General features: G+C 39.4%; 1 protein-coding gene and 1 long non-coding RNA gene across 10 annotated transcripts in view; one reads left to right on the forward strand and one right to left on the reverse strand.

Moving 5' to 3' along the window:
- Positions 1–383: 383 nt before the first annotated feature.
- Positions 384–12,634, forward strand: eef1db (eukaryotic translation elongation factor 1 delta b (guanine nucleotide exchange protein)). 8 transcript variants are annotated; one of them, XM_039601444.1, is made up of 10 exons: positions 503–716; positions 4,005–4,014; positions 7,878–7,995; positions 9,290–9,361; positions 10,113–10,175; positions 10,521–10,617; positions 11,069–11,187; positions 11,272–11,472; positions 11,571–11,765; positions 12,497–12,634. In XM_039601444.1, exons 1-10 carry the CDS (start codon positions 518–520, stop codon positions 12,533–12,535), a joined length of 1,113 nt encoding a protein of 370 aa, XP_039457378.1. In that variant the 5' UTR covers positions 503–517; the 3' UTR covers positions 12,536–12,634. The 8 variants fall into 8 exon arrangements, with proteins under 8 accessions (XP_039457374.1, XP_039457378.1, XP_039457379.1 ...); XM_039601445.1 differs by lacking the exon at positions 10,113–10,175; XM_039601446.1 differs by lacking the exon at positions 4,005–4,014 and having other exon boundaries at positions 584–716.
- A 293-nt stretch (positions 12,635–12,927) lies between these two features.
- Positions 12,928–19,281, reverse strand: part of LOC120433866 — a 14,697-nt gene continuing 8,343 nt past the window's right edge. For both annotated transcript variants that reach the window (XR_005608803.1, XR_005608802.1), the window contains exons 3-4: positions 15,072–15,144; positions 12,928–13,435 (exon numbers count right to left, since the gene is read on the reverse strand). This is a non-coding gene — a long non-coding RNA (uncharacterized LOC120433866). The remainder of the gene's footprint in view (positions 13,436–15,071; positions 15,145–19,281) is intronic.

A 19,281-nucleotide genomic window follows, 5' to 3' on the forward strand; every position in this document is an offset into this window, starting at 1 on the left:
CTCTTCATAGACTGCAGCCTGTGTACGCAGTAAAAAATGAATGGGTGGGTGTGTGTGTGGATGGATGGACAAAGTCATGAGTTCACTGATAACAAAAGGCACCATAAAACTCTAATTGTAATCTTGAAAAATAAGTTTCCCGACAAGTCCATTTAGTACCTTTTCTGGCCCCGAATAACATTACATAGTTTATCAGCCAGTGCTTCATGAGTCAAAATTCAAGACCGTTCACTTGAACTGGCTGAACAATATAAATAAAAAGTTCAGAGGTTTTGAAATCTAGATTGAAGAGAATGAAATATTGTTTTTTGCCACTGATTTGTCTATAACAGCAGATGTAAATGACTAGAGAGTTAATAATAACTGAGTGAAGGTGTCATAAACAGTAAAGCCTGTCATACTAAGACAAAGGTTGGAAATTATGAGGTGTAGCTATAAATTGAGTTGTGATCTAATTTGGTGAGATGCAAATACTCCAGTGTCACATTAATTCCAATTTTCATATATCGAAAACTACATGACATTCAACACAGAGCATGAGGCAACATTAATGATTCATACCTCCCCTCCCCCACCCGCTAAGATCACACAATCACCGCTGTTCCTTGCTTCCTCTCCGCTTCCACCTCTTCCTCCTTCCCGCTGTCATTCACGACCGGAGAAACACGTTTTATCCGCTGGCCCGGCCTCACATCGACAAGACAAAAAACACAATAGTAAGTAAGCTCAACGCCGACCGACAGCCAGGTTTCAGTGTGGTTGTTAGTGGTGGGAATCTTTAAAAGACATTTTGGGTAAACTGATGGATATTCGGTGGATAACAGAGCAGGGGCTTGGCTGGGATTAGCCGTGGCTAGCAAGCTGCTAGCTGAATGAGCAGCGTGCTAGTGCTAACACTGCCGGAGCGGCAGTCACGCTTGCCGGATACCGGCTTCAGTGGCTGCTTGTGCTGGTTAGGTTTTTACAGCATTGCCAGTATTAAAAAGAAGCTCTTTGAGGCCACGTTTTAAAACAAGTAGACTTATTCCGGTGCAAATGAAATGGCTACTGCAGAATTCATTCTAGCTAGGACCGAATTCAAGAAGATGAAAGCTGGCTAAGGTTAGCAGGGCGCGCACCTTTGGAAGTTGACAGCGCTCCTGATGCTCTGTCTTTTGTTGTTTAGCATCTGGCATGACAGGCTTTTCTACATGACATTACACAAGTATCTTTAAGTGGAAGTGCTGCCTTGAATTCTGGAACATGGTCACTGATGAGCTTCTATACAGATCAGGGCAGGAGAGGTGAATTCTTGTTGTTCTCAATCACGCATATATTCTTTGTCAACCACCCTTTCTAAATGTTAACAAGGAGGGACTGATGAATTAAGTTATTTGTGAATGAAATTGCACCAACTATATACATGCAGGGATGCCCGACATCAAAGGGGAACAGAGCACATTCTGTATAATGCCACAGGGTGTCTGGGGTGATTTCATTTTTCTCCAAATGATAAAATCATAGGGATATCAACTGAATGTTGTGAGCCAACCAAAACCGACAATCAAACTGTCTTAAGTATTAGTCAGCCTGGTATATCTAAATCAACCATTGCATAGAATTCTTCTTTTTTTCTTTTTTCTTTTCCTAAAACTGCTTGAAGCCATGACTTGTTCCAGCATTGCCATGTAGTTTATTTTGAGCTGATCCAGCACCCAGTGCACCACCCTGCTGCCAGAAATACTCACTAGAGCTGCAGCTCGAAATAGGTCCCAACAAATTAAGTATTAACTTTTGTTAATAAAACTAAGCTAAATTAAAAACTGCAGTTTTCTACTGTATTAAATATTTTTGGGGTGCCTTCAGAAGAGTATGTTTAGTTTTGTGTATATACAGTTAAGCCCATAATTATTCATACCCCTGCCGAATTTTGACTTAAAGTTACTTTTGTTCAACAAGCAAGTTCTTTTTTGAGCAGAAATGACACAGGTGTCTCCCCAAAGATAATAAGACGATGTACAAGAGGCATCATTGTGGAAAAAAATATTTCTCAGGTTTTATTTATATTTTAGCAAAAAGTATCATGTCCAGAATTATTCATACCCTTCTCAATAATCAATAGAAAAAAGCCTTTATTGGCTATTACAGCAATCAAACGCTTCCTATAATTGCAGACCAGCTTTTGCATGTCTCCACAGGCATTTTGCCCATTCATCTTTAGCAATGAGCTCCAAATCTTTCAGGTTGGAGGGTCTTCTTGCCATCACCCTGATCTTTAGCTCCCTCCACAGATTCTCAATTGGATTCAAGTCAGGACTCTGGCTAAGCCACTGCAAAACGCTAATGTTGGTGTCTGCTAACCATTTCTTCACCACGTTTGCTGTATGTTTTGGGTCATTGTCGTGCTAAAATGTCCACTGGTTCCCAAGGCCAAGTTTTTCTGCAGACTGCCTGATGTTGTTGTTGAGAATCTTCATGTATTGCTCTTTTTTTTTTCATGGTGCTGTTTACTGTGATTAGGTTCCATGGTCCATTGGCTAAAAACACCCCAAAGCATTAGGTTCCCACCACCATGTTTGACAGTGGGGATGGTGTTCTTTGGGTTGAAGGCTTCTCCATTTTATGCCAAATGAAGGCAAAATCATTGTGACCAAATAATTCAATTTTTGTTTCATCTGACCATAACACTGAAGACCAGAAACCTTCTTCTTTGTCCAGATGAGCATTTGCAAAGGCCAAATGAGCTTTTGCATGTCTTAGAAGTGCCTGGAGAAGTGGCGTTTTCCTTGGTCTGCATCCGTGGAACCCAACAGTGTCCGTTGGACTGTCTGCCTTGAGACATTGCCACCAGCAGAGCCCAGATTCACCAGAATGACCTTGGTGGTGATCCTTGGATTCTTTTTCACCTCTCTCACTATTCTCCTGGCCAGCACAGGTTTCACTTTTGGCTTCCGACAACGTCCTCTGAGATTTTCCACAGTGCGGAACATCTTGTATTTTTAATAATACTTTGCACTGTAGCCACTGGAACTTGAAAACATTTGGATATGGCCTTGTAGCCCATTCCTCACTTGTGAGCAGCCACAATGCACAGCTGCAGGTCCTCACTGAGTTCCTTTGTCTTAGCCATGAATGTCCACAGACCACCTGCAGAGAGCTGCTGTTTTTCACCTGTTGAGTTGATCAAAACAGCTATTTCCAATTAATCAGGGTAATTAGGATGCTTTAGAACAGCTTTGACTATTTGGAATGGTATGGAACTTTGGATTTTCCCAGAGACTGTGACAGTTTGTGAAGGGTATGAATAATTCTGGACATGATACTTTTTGCTCAAATGTAAATAAAAGCTGAGAAATATTTTTTTCCACAATGATGCCTCTTGTACATCATCTTATTATCTTTTGTGAGACGCCTGTGTCATTTCCAGTTAAAAAATAACTTGCTAGTTGAATAAAAGTAACTTTAAGTCAAAATTTGCCAGGGGTATGAATAATTATGGGCTTAACTGTATATATCTCAACAGTGCTATCCCCTTAACTCCACTGACGAGCAACCATACTGGCTGCTAGTGGAGCTCCTCAATAGAGGATGCACTCTTAGAACTCCCTGAAAATGCACTGAAATTGAAACTGATAAATGAACCTCCCCCTCCTACCGCAGCTGAGCTTAGTCAGCAGTTCTTTAAGAAAATGGATAAAATCTGTTTTCCACATCGTATCTAATTTGTTTGATCTGGTAATTAGATTGAGTATTGAAAGGTGTGATGTGCTTTAACAGCAACTGTCTACTTTTGATGATGTAGAGGAAAATAAACTGTGCTCCCAACTGAAGGGGGGTGGGTCCAAGTTTTGCTTCATGTTCTAGGATCATATTGGATTTCAGTGAAAGCATTTTTCCCATTCAGCATCATCCAAGGCTAAAAGTGGAGCCATTTAAAGCCTGCGGGAAGGTTGACTTTCATGTTGAATAACTGATCTAGATAAATCTTTTAATGTATAGCTTGTCTTCTCCCATCTTGCCTTCAGACTTTCACATGTGAGTATTCCTTGTAATGCTGTCACATACCTTGCGTTGAGCACAGACAGTACAAAAGATGGATGTAGCTTCCTGGTTTGAAAAAACTAAGCCGATGTGGAAGTGCCTCAAACCGGTCTGAAAGCCTAAAGATGGCTATAACTATGGCTGCAATGAGTGTTCCTGTCCTTTAGTCTATGAGGATAAAAGCTTTGTGTTGTGACTGCTGTAAACACTTTGCTACTGAGTTCATTGTCTTAGTTACTCCTTTAAGATCATACTCAATAAAATCTTAAACCTACCATGTGTCAAATAGGAAGCTTATCAGTGGTATTTTCTGCTTGTTCATTGGCTAACGGCTTGTCAATCACAAGTCGGGAGCCAATGACCAAGCAGTTTCACATTCAGACATACCTTTTCAAGTCGCATCCAGTTTCTTGCAACCAAAATGGAGATGGTAGAAACGTTCGGCTTCAAAACAGGAGTTCAGAAAACAATAGGTCACATCATGGTAATTATGTCCATCTTTTGTACTGTTCCCCCCCTCCTTACATGTTGTATCCCTTGTATTGTTTGATTCATTTTGCAAGGTGGTGATTGATAAATTTCTTTTCAATGGCTTGCGGTTAACTGGATGAAAAGAACGTGTTGAGCATTTGACTTTGATACTAGGTTGAGCTCAACACCTTTACCGAAGAAGGTGAGTTAACAGATTGACTAAGATCTCCTAATAAAAAACAAGCAGGAAATGACTTCCCAAACCAGTACCCAACGTTGTTCTAGCTTTGTAATAGTTTGGATCATTTTAACTAAGCTCTGTATGAACAACAGGGAATGCATTTGCTGTATTGTAGTATATTACTAAAACTTCAAGATGCATGATTTAGTGCATGTCTTAATTGTAATACCTACTATATTATTATTATTATTATTATAATTTTATTTATTTATTTATTTTGCATGAGCATGTGTTGCATTGGTCCATTAATGTTTCTCTTTTACTCAATGACCCCTTTTCTTCCTGTGATTGCTGTCATGTCATTGTGTATGTTCAGTGTTGCAAAGCTGTTTAAGGATTGTAAAGTATATAATGGAAGCTGTAAACAAAAGAGTGCAATATAAGGTCAGTTTAATGTGTATCCTTTGCATAAATTTTTAGTCATAAATGGTTCTAATAGTATAAAAGCTATGGCATATGCTGGATAGCTTACTAGCTCTGATAATACAGTGTCTGTCGTGAAAGACATGATTGATAAATCAGATTCTAGACAATGGAGCAAGGCACCGCTGTATGAACAGTATCTCATCTTCTTGTGTATAATCTACTAATTCTATGAACTAATAGTTTATAATCATAACCACGTGGAAAGGATTGTTTTAATTTTATAGAAATTCTCACAATTACTGAAAGTCTTTGTGGATTAACTTGCTTTTTTTGGAGCAAAGCTTAATTTAGACTTCTGGATTGAGCATATGTAGAGGCTACGATGTAGCTTGTCAGAAAAGAAGCTTATCCATTGTGATTGACAAGCCAGTAAGCATTCTGTTTCACAGTCTGAAAATATGGTGAAAAACTCAGCTCGAGACTCCATAACAGGACTTCACTAAACCAACAGGTGATGACATAGTGACCAAGAGCATAATTTATTTAGGTTTGGCCCCTATGAGCGCTAACGTCTGAGTAACACAAGCCTACAGACCAGTCAGTCCTGGCAACCGACAGTTGCTAAGGAACAATGTGTATTCCCTAGCCAGTTGGCTAAAACCTTCTCGTAATTGCTTTGATCACTAGCATTTTGAAATGATGGACTTGTCTGCAAATACTGTCCTGCTCCTTTCTGAGCTGTGGCGAAAGTGTGAAAAGTGCAATGCTGAATTCTCAAGGTGACAGACTTTGTCCAGTCACCTAACTTCAGTCTACACCAGCTGCTTGCATGCTGCATGTTTTTCTCTGGTACTTATTTGTAGAATTTGTTTTGTAGTGTATTGCCATAAATGCATCTCTGTAACAAAGCAAAAGTTCAATAATTCATCAGCAGCACTGTGTAAAATAGATCGACCCCTTTGTGTCTTTAAACCTCCGTGCCTCTCTCTCACTAACCCAAAAGCCTGTGCCTGTTATTCTCTTTTCTTTGTCTCCGCAACGGCTCAAAGATGTCTAAGAAGAACGCCCAGAGCTCTGTAGATGATCAGTCAGAGCATGGTCAGCCTCCCAACCATTGTCAGGTGGATCAGTCCACAAAGACTATGTTGGGTTGTAGAAAGAAGGCCGAGCCAGGCCAGAGAAATGGAGAGACCGCGTCGTCGTCTCCGGAGAGCGGCAGCATAAACGGAGAAGGAAAGCGTAGTGGCAAAAGCCGTCGCCGCAGAAAACGTTTGTCTAATCCTGAGAGCCGCCCAGAAGAAAAAGTCGACAAGCACAAGAACGAGGAGAAAAACAAACAAAGCAGCCAGCCGTCTGATCACCTCTCTGGGTTGATTGGTCTGCAGTCTGAGTGCGCTAATGTGTGGTTTGAACGCAGCGTCTACGAGAGAGCCGAGAGCCTCTACCAGTGCTGGCTGGCAAGCTCTTCTAATGGGACCACCCAGTCGAACCGATCACCTCCATCCTCCGGGAAACGATTAAACTCTTCACCCACTGCAGCGCCACCTTCTGCTGGCCCATCATGCAACCATGGTGACCAGGTGGCCTGCCACCACATAGTACAAACAGTGTGGGTAAACAAGACCACATTTGACCAAGCAGAACGCCGCTTTGTTGAGGGATCGATGCAGCCATCAGTTCCAAACTCTCTGGACCTCCAAGCTCCACCCAGTCGCTCCACTGCATCCAGAACACCTGATGAAGGATATCAGTCTCTAGCCCCAACTCCTGCAACCCCTGTCATCCAAGCAGCCATCACACCAACCGTACGGCAATCAATTAACGGACTGCCCCGCATCCCAGTGGAGCTGCTCAGAGACGTGTGGCTGGACAAACCACTTTATGACCGTGCTGAGGCAGCCTTTTACCAAAACCTGTATGGTAACAATTCCACCAAACGGTCCAGCTGCACCTCTACTTCCAGATGTAGTGACCACCCTCAAAGCCTTGTAGAAGAGGAAGAGGAGGAGGAAAACGAAGAAGCTGTAGCAGAGGAAACACGGGTGGTCCCACAGGGGAAAGCAGAGGTCTTCCATGCTCTGCACCCGATACAAGAGGAAGAGGAGCCAGCTGAGCTCCCGGAGAAGGAAGAAGCAGCAGCTGCAGGAGTTCGCTATTTCCTCCATCCGAACAGTGAGCGGGTGTGGCTGGACAAGTGGCGGTATGATGCTGCTGAGAGCCATTTCTATGGTTGCAGTGGGAATAAAGCTGTGAAGAAGGAGCGCAGGCCAGAAGCAGAAGCCTCATCAGTTGCCTCGGCCGCCCCACTGAGGGACAAGTATGATCAAACCGGGAGAAGGGAACTGCTCCAGATGTTTCAGTTCATCTTTTGTTTTTTGGTTTTTTTTTATCATATCACCTCCATTCTTTTCCCACATGAATTAGATTTTTCTTTTCTTTAAGCCATTCTTTGTCATTTATCTGTGTTCAATCTTTTCCTTATGCTTTGTGTTTTGACTATCTGACCCATTGTTGTGTTTTACCATCCTCTTTTTTTTGTTATGCATTTGTATAGTTGGATTGGGGTGGCTGTTGGTGGAGAATAGCTGTTTAAAAAGAAATTAAAATTAGTCTCTTACAGAATAAAAAGTCAGATTTTATATTGGTGAAATCTCTGTATGCTGGGTGATTTTTAGTATAAGAATTAGTAATAATTTAGGCTTCATTTCCTTTTTTCCCTGACCTTCTGTGTCCTGTTCATACATCCCTGTCTTTTCCTTCCCTGCTTTCTACTTTGTAGAAAAATGAGTGCAGTGGACTTTCTGGCCAAGGAAAAGATCTGGTTTGACAAACCACGCTATGACGAAGCAGAGAGGCGCTTCTACGAGCACATGAATGGCTCACCACAACCCACAAAGGTAACCACGCCGCCTTACAAGTTAAATCTTGTGCTTTAAGCTTTTAATCCTCACATCTAATCTGAAACCACTGTACCATATTACTGTGGATTATTTACATCTTAAGTGTCTTTGTGTAGAGATTAGATTCTAACGGTGCATAGATTTTGTGTTTGTTCTGTGCTGTATTTGATCAAACTGTATTATTCCACAGGCTAAATTTGAAGCAATATTTTATTTATTTTAATTAGAAATAGATAAAGTAACACTTTAGAATATGCCTTCTGTCTAAGGACGAATTTCAGCGTATCCTATTTGAGATTGTAATGTAATTATATTTACATACAAATACTTACAGTTAGATACACTAAATTTTTACTGGAAACAGAGAAATAATTGTACTGTAAGTAACTTTAAGTACTACACAATTTCCTGGTAGTTTAGGGGGAAAACAAACAATATTTCGCCATCTTATATCGTTAGTATTTTGTACTTTTCAGGGTCTTTTGGTATTATGAAGTGGATTAATCTTGCCTTTTTACATTATTATTTTTGTACATCATTATTGAATATTCATTATGTTGATTATTTATTATTGAATTATTCTATTTTTTTGTGTTTGATGTTTTTTTTTTTGTACTTGCGCTGTACTTAAAATTATTTAGTATAATTATCTTTGTTTCCTATAGAAACCTGACTTGTTAGCTCCTTATTCTAGTCTACCTATCCTTAAATATTTGTATGTAGATATAATTACATTGTAATTAAAAAAAAAATTATGGCCTTAGTCGCGGGCCATATTAAAATGTAAACATCTAAGTAGATCGTCACTGTGACATCATCCACTGGTTTTGGATTTTGGATTCTGAAGCCTTAATTTTAGGATTTTGGACACAACCATGTGTTTTGAGCCAGAATAATTAGTTGACTAATTAAAATGATCCTAAAGGCACCTGCAGCAAGAATCTGCCAGAGGTCCAGTTTTACCAGAGCTGTGTAGTTGCAGTTCTTTCTTTTTTTGTGCCAAGCTGAAACGTTGCTTTTTAATGTTGCAAAGTTAGTGTGCTCTATGGGGGTTGATTTTATTTTAGCAACAGCTGCCGGAAGTATAGGTGAGCGCTCCATTTTTCAGTCCTGGAGGTTTGCTAGAAGGTAGATATAAAATAACCACAGCCATGTTTACATCAATCATATTTGATTATGAAACAATATCATAATCAAATATTTAGGAATAAAATGTTCTAATTGTGGAGTCTGTTCTTGCGTCATAAAGTCAGAGATAAATGGACACTGACAGCTGTTCGTTTTCTTGAAGGATGCTGGCGCCAACACCATTCTTCAGGACATTGCCCGGGCCCGGGAAAACATCCAAAAGTCTCTAGCAGGGGTAAGTATCATCGAACACGCTGTATTTCCATTTAATGGATACCATTGATGTGGTATTAAAAGTGCTTAAATTATCCAAGTACATGTATACATACTAATATAATTTCACCAATCTCGACCATTTAGATCAAAGCATCCAGCCTTTTAGTTTCGGGGGTAGTGTCTTTCTCTTTTAGGTAAATGCAGGTGACAAATTGAAGTTGGCTTGGAAATAGGAAATAATTTCAAGTTATTCCAAAATGTAAGCAGTCTAATCTTAGCTTACATATTCACATAATACCCAGTTCAGACTACCAGCAGGCACAGTGATCATCATCTTTTTAGAAAGAAATAATAGTGCAGTCTGACATCGGCATAGGTCAAAAACTAGTTTGAATTTATAAAAAATAACATAGCTATACTGCTATCGTTTTATGGTGACAGTCTAATACACATGGGACCAGTTGCCCTCCTTTTTCTCTGACTTTTCCTAGCTTTCATTTATTTGACGGAGATGGATTAAACTAACTGATAAGGGAGATTTTGTTTGAGTTGAAGCTCTCTGTTGATCTAAGGCGTAAATGTGATGTAGTGTACAACCCTGTTTTTAGTCTGAACTCTTCTGTGACCTCCGAGCTCTGTTTATTTCCTGTGGTTGCTCCAGTTGCTTTCTGTTCTGTGCTCCTCATTGCTCTCCTTTTGGCATGAACTTCAATAAATCCTGCTCCTTCCCTTCTCCCCATTTCCTTTCTTCCCTGAAATCTGTCCCCAAGCTGAAGACTACACTGTGTAACAGAGGGTCTGCTCAGCCTCCCATAAGCCAACATTCTCAGCTTGTAAGTGCCTCCAAAGCTTGTGTGTCACTGGAAGCACCTCTGTCAGTGGACTTTGTTGAAAACTACACTTTACTGATCTGAATACCTCAGCTTACAGATGCCTTTTCTGTATGCAGTTTCCAATTCAGACACAGTCACCTGCATATTTCTACTGGGGTCTGCAAACTGCTACATACTTGTGCTGTCACTTTCTGGCTCTAGAGCCTGGCTGTTGAGACTGCAACCTGCTGTTTTCTCACACATGGGTGTTCTATTTGATGAAAAGACTAATATTCCACATCCTCCATCAGATGTTGCTCTCGTTAAACTGACGGACCCCTCTCCGTTTCTGTCTTTGCGGTTCAGAGCACAGGCAGCAGCATCAGCAGCAGCTCGGCTGATCACGGAGAACTCGTTTCCCGCGTCAAGAGCCTGGAGCTGGAGAACCAGAGCTTACACAAAGGTGGGTTTGTTTTCAGCTTTGATCAAATGTTAATGCATTTTCCTTCTTTACTTACAGCAGAGCTATTTTGGTGCCGTCAGCTGAAGTAAAGTATTATTAGAACTGCGGCTAATAATGATCAAATGAATTTGACAAGACTTTTTTTTTTTTTTTTTAAATACATGAATAATGGTGTCATCACACTTTTTTTTCTAATCAACAAGCTCTCTAACTGCAAATGCAGGCACCAGTCTAGCAGACCTACAGAGCTGGAGACCTTTTGTAAAACAGAGAAAAGTGAATGAACCGGATTAACTACTGATTTGATTGGTTGTAAAGTTAAAAGATTATTCAGTGCTGTTGTCTTAACTCTCACAGTGTTTGATCTGCTAGAATATGCATCACTTCTTTACTCCTATTCACATGTTCCTCATTCATGCTAAACGCACTCTTGTATCTCGTGTCTCTTTAGTGGTGGAGAACTTGAGGGCCGCACTTTCCAAACTGGAATGTCGGGTTGCAGTTTTGGAGAAGTCTCCTGCAGCCGTCAGCCCAGCTTCTGCTCCTGCTCCCTCAGTCCCTTACACAAATGTGAGTTTTTGAACATTCAACCAGCTTTCACTTTTCAGAATCCAGAGATGTTTCCACTCTTTTAATTTTTCTTACAATGTTCAGGGCACCGCTGTCCAGCAGAAGACCAGCACCCCAGCTAAAGAGGAGGAGGAGGAGGATGACGATGATATTGATCTGTTTGGTAGTGATGAAGATGAAGAGGCAGAGAAACTCAAAGAACAGAGATTGAAAGAGTATGCAGAGAAAAAGGCCAAGAAGCCTGCCATCATCGCCAAGTCCTCCATCTTACTGGATGTCAAACCTGTAAGTCTGTGTTCTATCTGAGGTCAACAGGTCGTAGGTCAATTATTTAAAAAAAAAAAAAAAAAGCTCACTGTCTGTGTTTCTTCTGTTTCTTTTAGTGGGATGACGAAACAGACATGGCGAAGCTTGAGGAGTGTGTGCGCTCGGTACAGGCTGACGGTCTGTTATGGGGGACGTCCAAACTGGTTCCTGTCGGATACGGCATCAAAAAGCTCCAGATTGCATGTGTGGTGGAGGACGACAAAGTGGGAACAGACATGTTAGAGGAGGAAATCACCAAGTTTGAAGATTATGTAAGTCTTGTTCAGCACTCTTATTTCTGTAAAGCTCTCGTACAGTAACAGACCACAGTCCAGCATTCCCGTCACAGCAGGAAATGTTGATCGATTTATTTAATAATCACAATAGCACCCCACAAAAACCCCAACAATCAAATGATGCTCTAGTGACAGTAGGAGGGAAGAACACTCAAATTGCAGGAAAGACCTAAAGAACCAGGCTCATGGAGGGGCAGCCATCTGTTGCTGAAATCCAAATCACATTAACTTGCAATAGTAAACCGGCTAATAGACAAAGCCACCGTTTCCCCTCTACTCCTCCTAGCTCTTTTAATGCTAATTTTAATTACGTATATGCATTTTTTTTATTATTAGAATGTGGGGGGGGAGACAAAGTAAACATACTCAAACATAGAAATTAAAATAGATTAAAAGCATCAGAGAAGCTGGACTGAACAGATTAGGTTCAGTGAGGATGGCTCACCTAGGAAAATAAGAGCAGTATAACAGAATCATCACATTATCAGCCACAGTCAGCACACTGCTGCCACCTTAAGGCAGAAAGGGACAAAGTGAAGCTGAAAGACTCCATAACACGAGCAGTTGTACAAGAACAGTTTGAGTCATTTTTTCTTCAGGTGACATCAGGAACAGTATCCGGTGTAAAATGCGCTCAAATCAAAACATGCAGTTACTCGCTGTCGTGAATAATCCTGGTACACTTAAATCTTTTTGCTTTATTTCAGGTCCAGAGTGTCGACGTAGCAGCATTCAACAAGATCTGACCCCATCCTCTTCATGTCTTCATGTCACGCCTTGATTCTCTGCTGATTGTGTCAACGGTTAAAAATAATAATAATAATAAAATAACCTCTTGCACTGAACCTAATTTCTCCGTTTCTTGTATTTTGACGGCGGTCTCAGAGCAGTTGGAGTTAAAACTTCCTGCATGGCAGAATGTGGTATTCAGCCATTCCAAAAGGAATGTGGAAAAGATGTCTGAGGTCTGAGGTGCTGACCAAAGCAAGCTTATTGGTCAGCACTTTGTTTAGGTAGGTGTCTGTGCTTTTTAACCTGGCTAGAACATCATTGTAATGCATAGTAAAATAGTAAAGCAGGTTATGTTGAGGCTCCAAGTACCACATTTCCACAGACTCTTCACAATAAATGCGTGTTTTATTGGTTTCAAGTCACATTTGCAGATACACAATTACAGATAAAAGATGATAAATTGATAAACTGATGATAAACTGTTAGCCTCTCTGTGGGCTGATTCACTTGCAATTTCACTTAAAAAAAAAAAAAAAATTGGATTGGAGGACTTGTAGGACCACTCCCACAGTCTATCGCCATTTGTCTTCATTTTGTGCACAAAACAGTCAAATCATGCATTAAAAGCTCACTAAAAGCCACACAGACACTAAAGCAGGAAGTCTGGTTTCATCAAACAGCTAATATAAAGAAGACTGGCTGTGTTGAAGAGGTACAGTTAGTTTACAATACAAAAGGTGATAGTAGAGCTACACAGCAGGATAGAGAGGCTTGTTGACGTTTTCCTCCACCCTGTGCAGGACATGGACCTCTGTGTTACAAACTAGAAGCAGTGTGTGTAAGAGAGAAGCTGGAGGTGTAGTAGTGTTCATTCAGTGTCAGACAGGTGCAAGTCACACTCCAGGAGATCATTTCTGTCAAAAGTGGGAAACATGGCAGAATTAGATGGGTTTTTTTGCTGTGTAAGTAAACTGTGCTTAAACAGGAGGAATGTGTTTCCATGGCTAAACAGCTGCTCCCAAGCCGCCACCAAGCACAAGTGTCAGATGTAGAGGTGTAAAGTACGCCGGAATCAGGCTTCTCTGTCTGGCAGTCCAATGGGTGAGTGGGTTTGGTGGTTGCCAGGACAATGGTAGTTGTCTGACTGCATTGCGCAAAGTGTAAAGTTTCAAAGGTGGTGTGGGATTGTTGTTCAGGAGTTCGGGCTTGGCCCCTTAGTTCCAGTGAAAGGAACTCTTCATTTTTTAGCACACCAAGACATTTTGGATAATGTTTAGGGATGGTCCCTTCCTGTTTGAACATGACTGCACACCAGTGCACAAAGCAGGTCCATAAAGACATGGACGAGTGTGTTTGGTGTGGAAGAACTTGACTGGCCGGCACAGAGTCCTGACCTCTACCTGATACAACACCTTTGGGATGAATTAGAGCGGACACTGTGAGCCAGGACCTCTCATCCAACATCAGATTAACAAGAAAGCCGGGATAGTTTATTTTATGTTTTATTGGTTCGTTCACTCAAAAAGAAGATCTGTCTCTCTCTTCCACTTCTGATCACAGACATACGAAGGATTCAAATGCATGTACACACGGTAATGTAAACTGTAAGAGCAGCTCTTATTTGGTGATGTTTACAGTGACGTTTTCATTTAATCTCAGGATTTTCACCCCTGTGTCTTGCTTTAACCAAAGGTACCTCTGAATTCATTAGAGCTCGGCATAAAAACATGCTTCAAAATTTTATGATTATTCACTTTCGCTAACTTAGATTTTTTTATATATTTTTCAGGATTCAAACCTTTTAAAACCCAAAGAGGAGAAGGGGTGAGAGGAAAGTTAGGGTGAAGTCAGCTCATCCCCCTAAGTGATGTGACTCCCACAGCTTATTAGAGAAACGGTAGAGAAATGATAAATAATAATGAAGCGTTATCATCACTGTGATGGGTTTCTGCATTTCAAGGAGTCAAACACACAAGAGTTTCAAAGTTTGAAATTCCACGTGTGCTCATATTTTAGATAAAGTTGTGGAAAATACAAGTTATCAGAGGCTCGATGTTCTGTTCAGTTCATAGTAACATTTGAATTACTAGTGAAATATGCTTATTACTGGTTTAATACAATTTTATTATTCATTATTTATTTAATGAAAGTGATTCTGGGCCACTAGGTAACCTTTTGAAGATGCAATGTTTTCACTTGTCCACTAGATAGAACTATTTAGCCTTGTATTATATAGGCTGGGTAGGAAGGTCGCCCAGAGAGACAGACTAAGGTGAACTTGCCAGGTAAGATAATATGTAAAAAGATACACTTTATTTATCCCAAAGTTGGGAAATTCATTTCTTACAAAGTGGGTTAAAAACATCAAATATAAAAACAAATATTTTAACATATGTACCACAATAAAATCTAATACAGCATTTTTAAAAATGAGGTAATAATTAACCAGAAATAACCTAAAAGTACAATAAATAAAATAAACATTAAATGTAAATTACAATCTAATTATAATGGCTTAAACTAGGACAGTTAAAATGCAGAGAACATTACCCTTGAGTTCCTAGTTGGAACTTGATAGCTGGGCAGCACAGCCTGACAGACAGTTATGTCTCTCTGTGTTAGCCTGTAAGAAAAACAACAACCCAATAACAGCTGATGACAGGGTGTGCCAGCAGAGCCAAACCAAGGGCAAAGAAGTCGTCATGCACCAATGAATCTCTGAAACCAGCTTCATAGCGTTAACTTAGGGGTACAATAGTGATCCCTTGACCTGTGCAGCAACATTTGTCATTGGATCATTGGTGCAAATGTAACACATCTATAACTGAAATTAAATAGTTTTTGAAACACAAAGCTTCTTGTTTGAAACAAACAAGCTAGACGCATATAAATCAAGAAAAAAACTTCTAAATTGATCCAGTGGTTGGAATTCTTTCATAAAATAATTGTTAACTAGATGGGAATGATTGTCAAACTAGAAAATTTAGAAATTTTTAAAATTTAAGTTGCCAATAAATTCATGGCTCCAGGGAGACATGTTTATAAAATTTGATGCTTTTATCTATTTTTGAAAGATTGTTTTACGTCTTTTTGAGATGTATGCTAACAGTAGTAAGATAGTTAGCCTATAAAAGACAATGCTAGCATGCTAACATTTAGAAGCTAAACTATTGATCTGACATGTTCTCTCTTCTGGTTTACTAGCAAGCTATCATTTGTAGTCCACTTAAAGCAAAAATATGCTAAGGTATTTTTTGGCATATAGGCTAATCACTTGCTATCTCTAAAGCCACAGTAACTGATATAAACACATATGCTGGTCAGGAACACTTTAAGTTTGTAGGAATATGAGCATGTATTTAATTTCACTGGATGTTGCTCTGAAGTTATGGAGCAACATATTTACAGTGTTGGGGTTAGACTCCACCAAGCATTGTGTTATCATTTTGTAAGAAGGGTGACCAATTGCACTAAACAGTCTGAACAGACTAGTGTGTTATGAGCCACATGCATACATGTCTGTAGCATTCTTCAGCATTTACCACCGTAGCTCCACAATGGGCTAAAAAAAGAGTGCTCTCTGCTTCCTGTAAGCTGCTCCACTCTGGTGCTTTCATTCTTTCTTTTTTCCAGTCTTTTTGTGAGGTATGTGATTATTTTTACTTGAATCCTGAGGGAACCCCATTTAATGGCAGTTAATAAATGTATCTAAACTAATTTAGGGATTTATATCTACCACTGGAAAAAACAAAACAAAACAAAAAATGTAACAAAAGCTTTCACTTTTCCCTCCACTGGGAGCTTGACTTTAAATGAGATGTTGATTTGCGCTAGAAACAAATGAAACAATTATACCTCACTGACAGGTTTCTGCCTCTCTTCCCTGAAGAAAAATAAGCTTTAAAGAGCCAACAGTGAATTTAATGGCTTGTTAAAATACAGGGTTTTTGTAGCAGCAGAGCCCCTGCGGCCTGTTTCACTTTGCAGACAGACTAATGTTGCCTCAGCTAACAGCCTGTCTGTCTGATTATCTGTCAGTGCATCCTTTGACAACCTGCTCCCTATAAAGGAGGCCCTGTCTGGGCTTTGAAAGGTTGCAATGGGCCCATGATGACAGATGGATGGATGGATGGATGGATGGATCGATGCGGTAAAGACTGGGAGGTTGTGAAGCAGATGTACTCAGAATAGCTTCACAACATCTGTCTTTTGGTCAGTCATGAGTGACCCAAACAAAAGTCAAAGTCAAACAAGACCAAACACGGAGAGACGAGAGCATTTACTGTCTGAGGCATCATCAGCCCCAGGAGAAAGATAGGCGAAGGACAGGGTGGAGCAGAAGAAGGAAGGAAAGAAAACCCCCAGAGACTCCCGCTCCACCGGCAGATTTGAGCAAAGTGAGAAGAAAAGAGTATTAGCATAAATAACAGAAAATACATGTTTTTCTTCTCTCAATTACTATCTTTAAGAAACGCATACAAAGCATGTCATGCTGTGGAATGAATGTGAAAATAAGAGTTGTTGGCCTAGTTTGCTGGAGTACCAGGAGTAGTTATAATTCAACATTTTTTTCTAATATATCCTTTATTTCCATACATATATATATATATGTGTGTGTGTGTGTGTGTGTGTGTGTGTGTGTGTGTGTGTGTGTGTGTGTGTGTGTGTGTGTATATATATATATATATATATATATATCTATCTATCTATATATATATATATATATATATATATATATATATATATATATATTTATCTATATATATATATATATGTGTGTGTGTGTGTGTGTGTGTGTGTGTGTGTGTGTGTGTGTGTATATATATATATATATATACACACACATATATATATATCTATATGTATCTATATATATCTATATATATATATATTATGGAATGCTGTTTAGGAAATTATTATATATATAGAATGATTTTCTGAATATATAAAATGAAACTTGAATATATAGAATGAAACTTGAATATATAGAATGAAACTTGAATATATAGAATGATCTTCTGAATATATGGAATGAAACTTGAATATATAGAATGAAACTTGAATATATAGAATGATCTTCTGAATATATAAAATGAAACTTGAATATATAGAATGATCTTCTGAATATATAAAATGAAACTTGAATATATAGAATGAAACTTGAATATATAGAATGATCTTCTGAATATATAAAATGAAACTTGAATATATAGAATGATCTTCTGAATATATAGAATGAAACTTGACGTCACGGAGGCGCTTGCGCCATCTAGTGTTTTCCTTGTTTGTACCTGCGAGGAATGGCACTATGAGCCAGTCCGCACGGAATCTTGTGGCTCAAATTCTAAGTAATGGGAGCTAATAAACACCCTGGCAAATGCATGTTCTGGCCAACCTAATATTAGTACCAGTGTACCGCATCGTACTACTGATGAAGAAATTTATTCACTGTTTCAACGTGGAAGACCAAATCCAGTGAACCTCCCCGGTCAGATAGCCCCTGGTTATCCAGCTAACGTTATGGAGAACGTGCCTTCCACATCACAGGAGTGCCCCACAACGGGTCCCATCTACAATCTTAGACCTTTCACTCGAAAGGGCCCAAGGCAGAAGAGGTAAGAACGGAACTAAATGCACTGAAATTACTAGTGTAAGGTTAGTAATTGGCAGGTTTCAATTGCTAGACTAAGCTAAGTAAACAAAAATATCACAGTAAAAAACAGTGTGCAATAGACTCACAGCGTGTGACTGTGGAGACTAAACTGTGCACAACAGTTAATTTGTTTAATTGTGGAAACATGCGATTTCTATAATATTTCACGCCCCGTAAACTTAATCTGCAAACCTTGTGTAAAAGCAAAGCACATAATTCAGTTGTTACAATACATAGTTTTTGGCAGTATATAATTTAATGAAACTTTTTTTAAAGCAACAAAAAGTACTTCGTGAATTTAAGAAAATTTTTATGTGATTGTTAAGTTTCTCCACCCACCCATCCCACTATCTTCCATCATCTATCCATCCATTCATCCATCCGTTCTCTTCCACTTATCCAATTCAGGATTCCAAGAGCCTATCCTAGCTACCATTGGGCTAGAGGGTGTTTATTAATGCAAATTGGACATGTGTACAGCATGGTGTATTTTTTTTTTAAATTAAATGTACTTCATTGATCAGAGAAGTGTGAATATATTACATGCAGAAATGTTTACTTTGCCTTTATCCTCCATTAGTTTTACAGCACAGCTAAGCAGGTCACATTCTGTGGCTCAGTCATTCACCAAAGAAGTAATTCTCTTGCCAGACCATCTAACTGCACATGTGCCAAGGCGTAACAAAAAATCTTGGCTTTTTGAAAATGGACATATAAAATCTGCACTGGAGTTTAGCTGTGATTGGGACTCAGACAAAGTAATGCAGGCAATAAGGACTGCCTTCCAGCAAGTTGTTGAAGGATGCAGGTAAGCTTTAGATCCTTTTTCATAAAAATATTTTTTTGTTACTTAGATTATTATGCTATTAAAGGCCAACTTTGGGTATTTCCAAAAGGATCTATGAGCACTGATCAGATTGGACTGGATTGATGTCTTTTAGAGTTAACAAAAATTAAACCTTTTAATGTACTGTATTGTATTGTAGTCTGTTATCATTAACAAAACTTTCATATACACTGTTTTCTTCCTCCCTAGGCTACAGATTTTGCTGGCATGCCACAACAAACTAGTTGAGCCATCACTCACTTCCAAACAGACTTTGAATG

The sequence above is a fragment of the Oreochromis aureus genome, linkage group 17, assembly GCF_013358895.1.
Source record: "Oreochromis aureus strain Israel breed Guangdong linkage group 17, ZZ_aureus, whole genome shotgun sequence".
Lineage (NCBI taxonomy): Eukaryota > Metazoa > Chordata > Actinopteri > Cichliformes > Cichlidae > Oreochromis > Oreochromis aureus.

Bases quoted from the DNA above. Each gene is read 5' to 3' on its own strand.
- eef1db (XM_039601440.1), top strand. From the start codon at position 518: ATGACATTCAACACAGAGCATGAGGCAACATTAATGATTCATACCTCC. The intron at 4,694-6,147 runs GTGAGTTAACAG...AACGGCTCAAAG, and splicing joins CAACACCTTTACCGAAGAAG to ATGTCTAAGAAGAACGCCCA.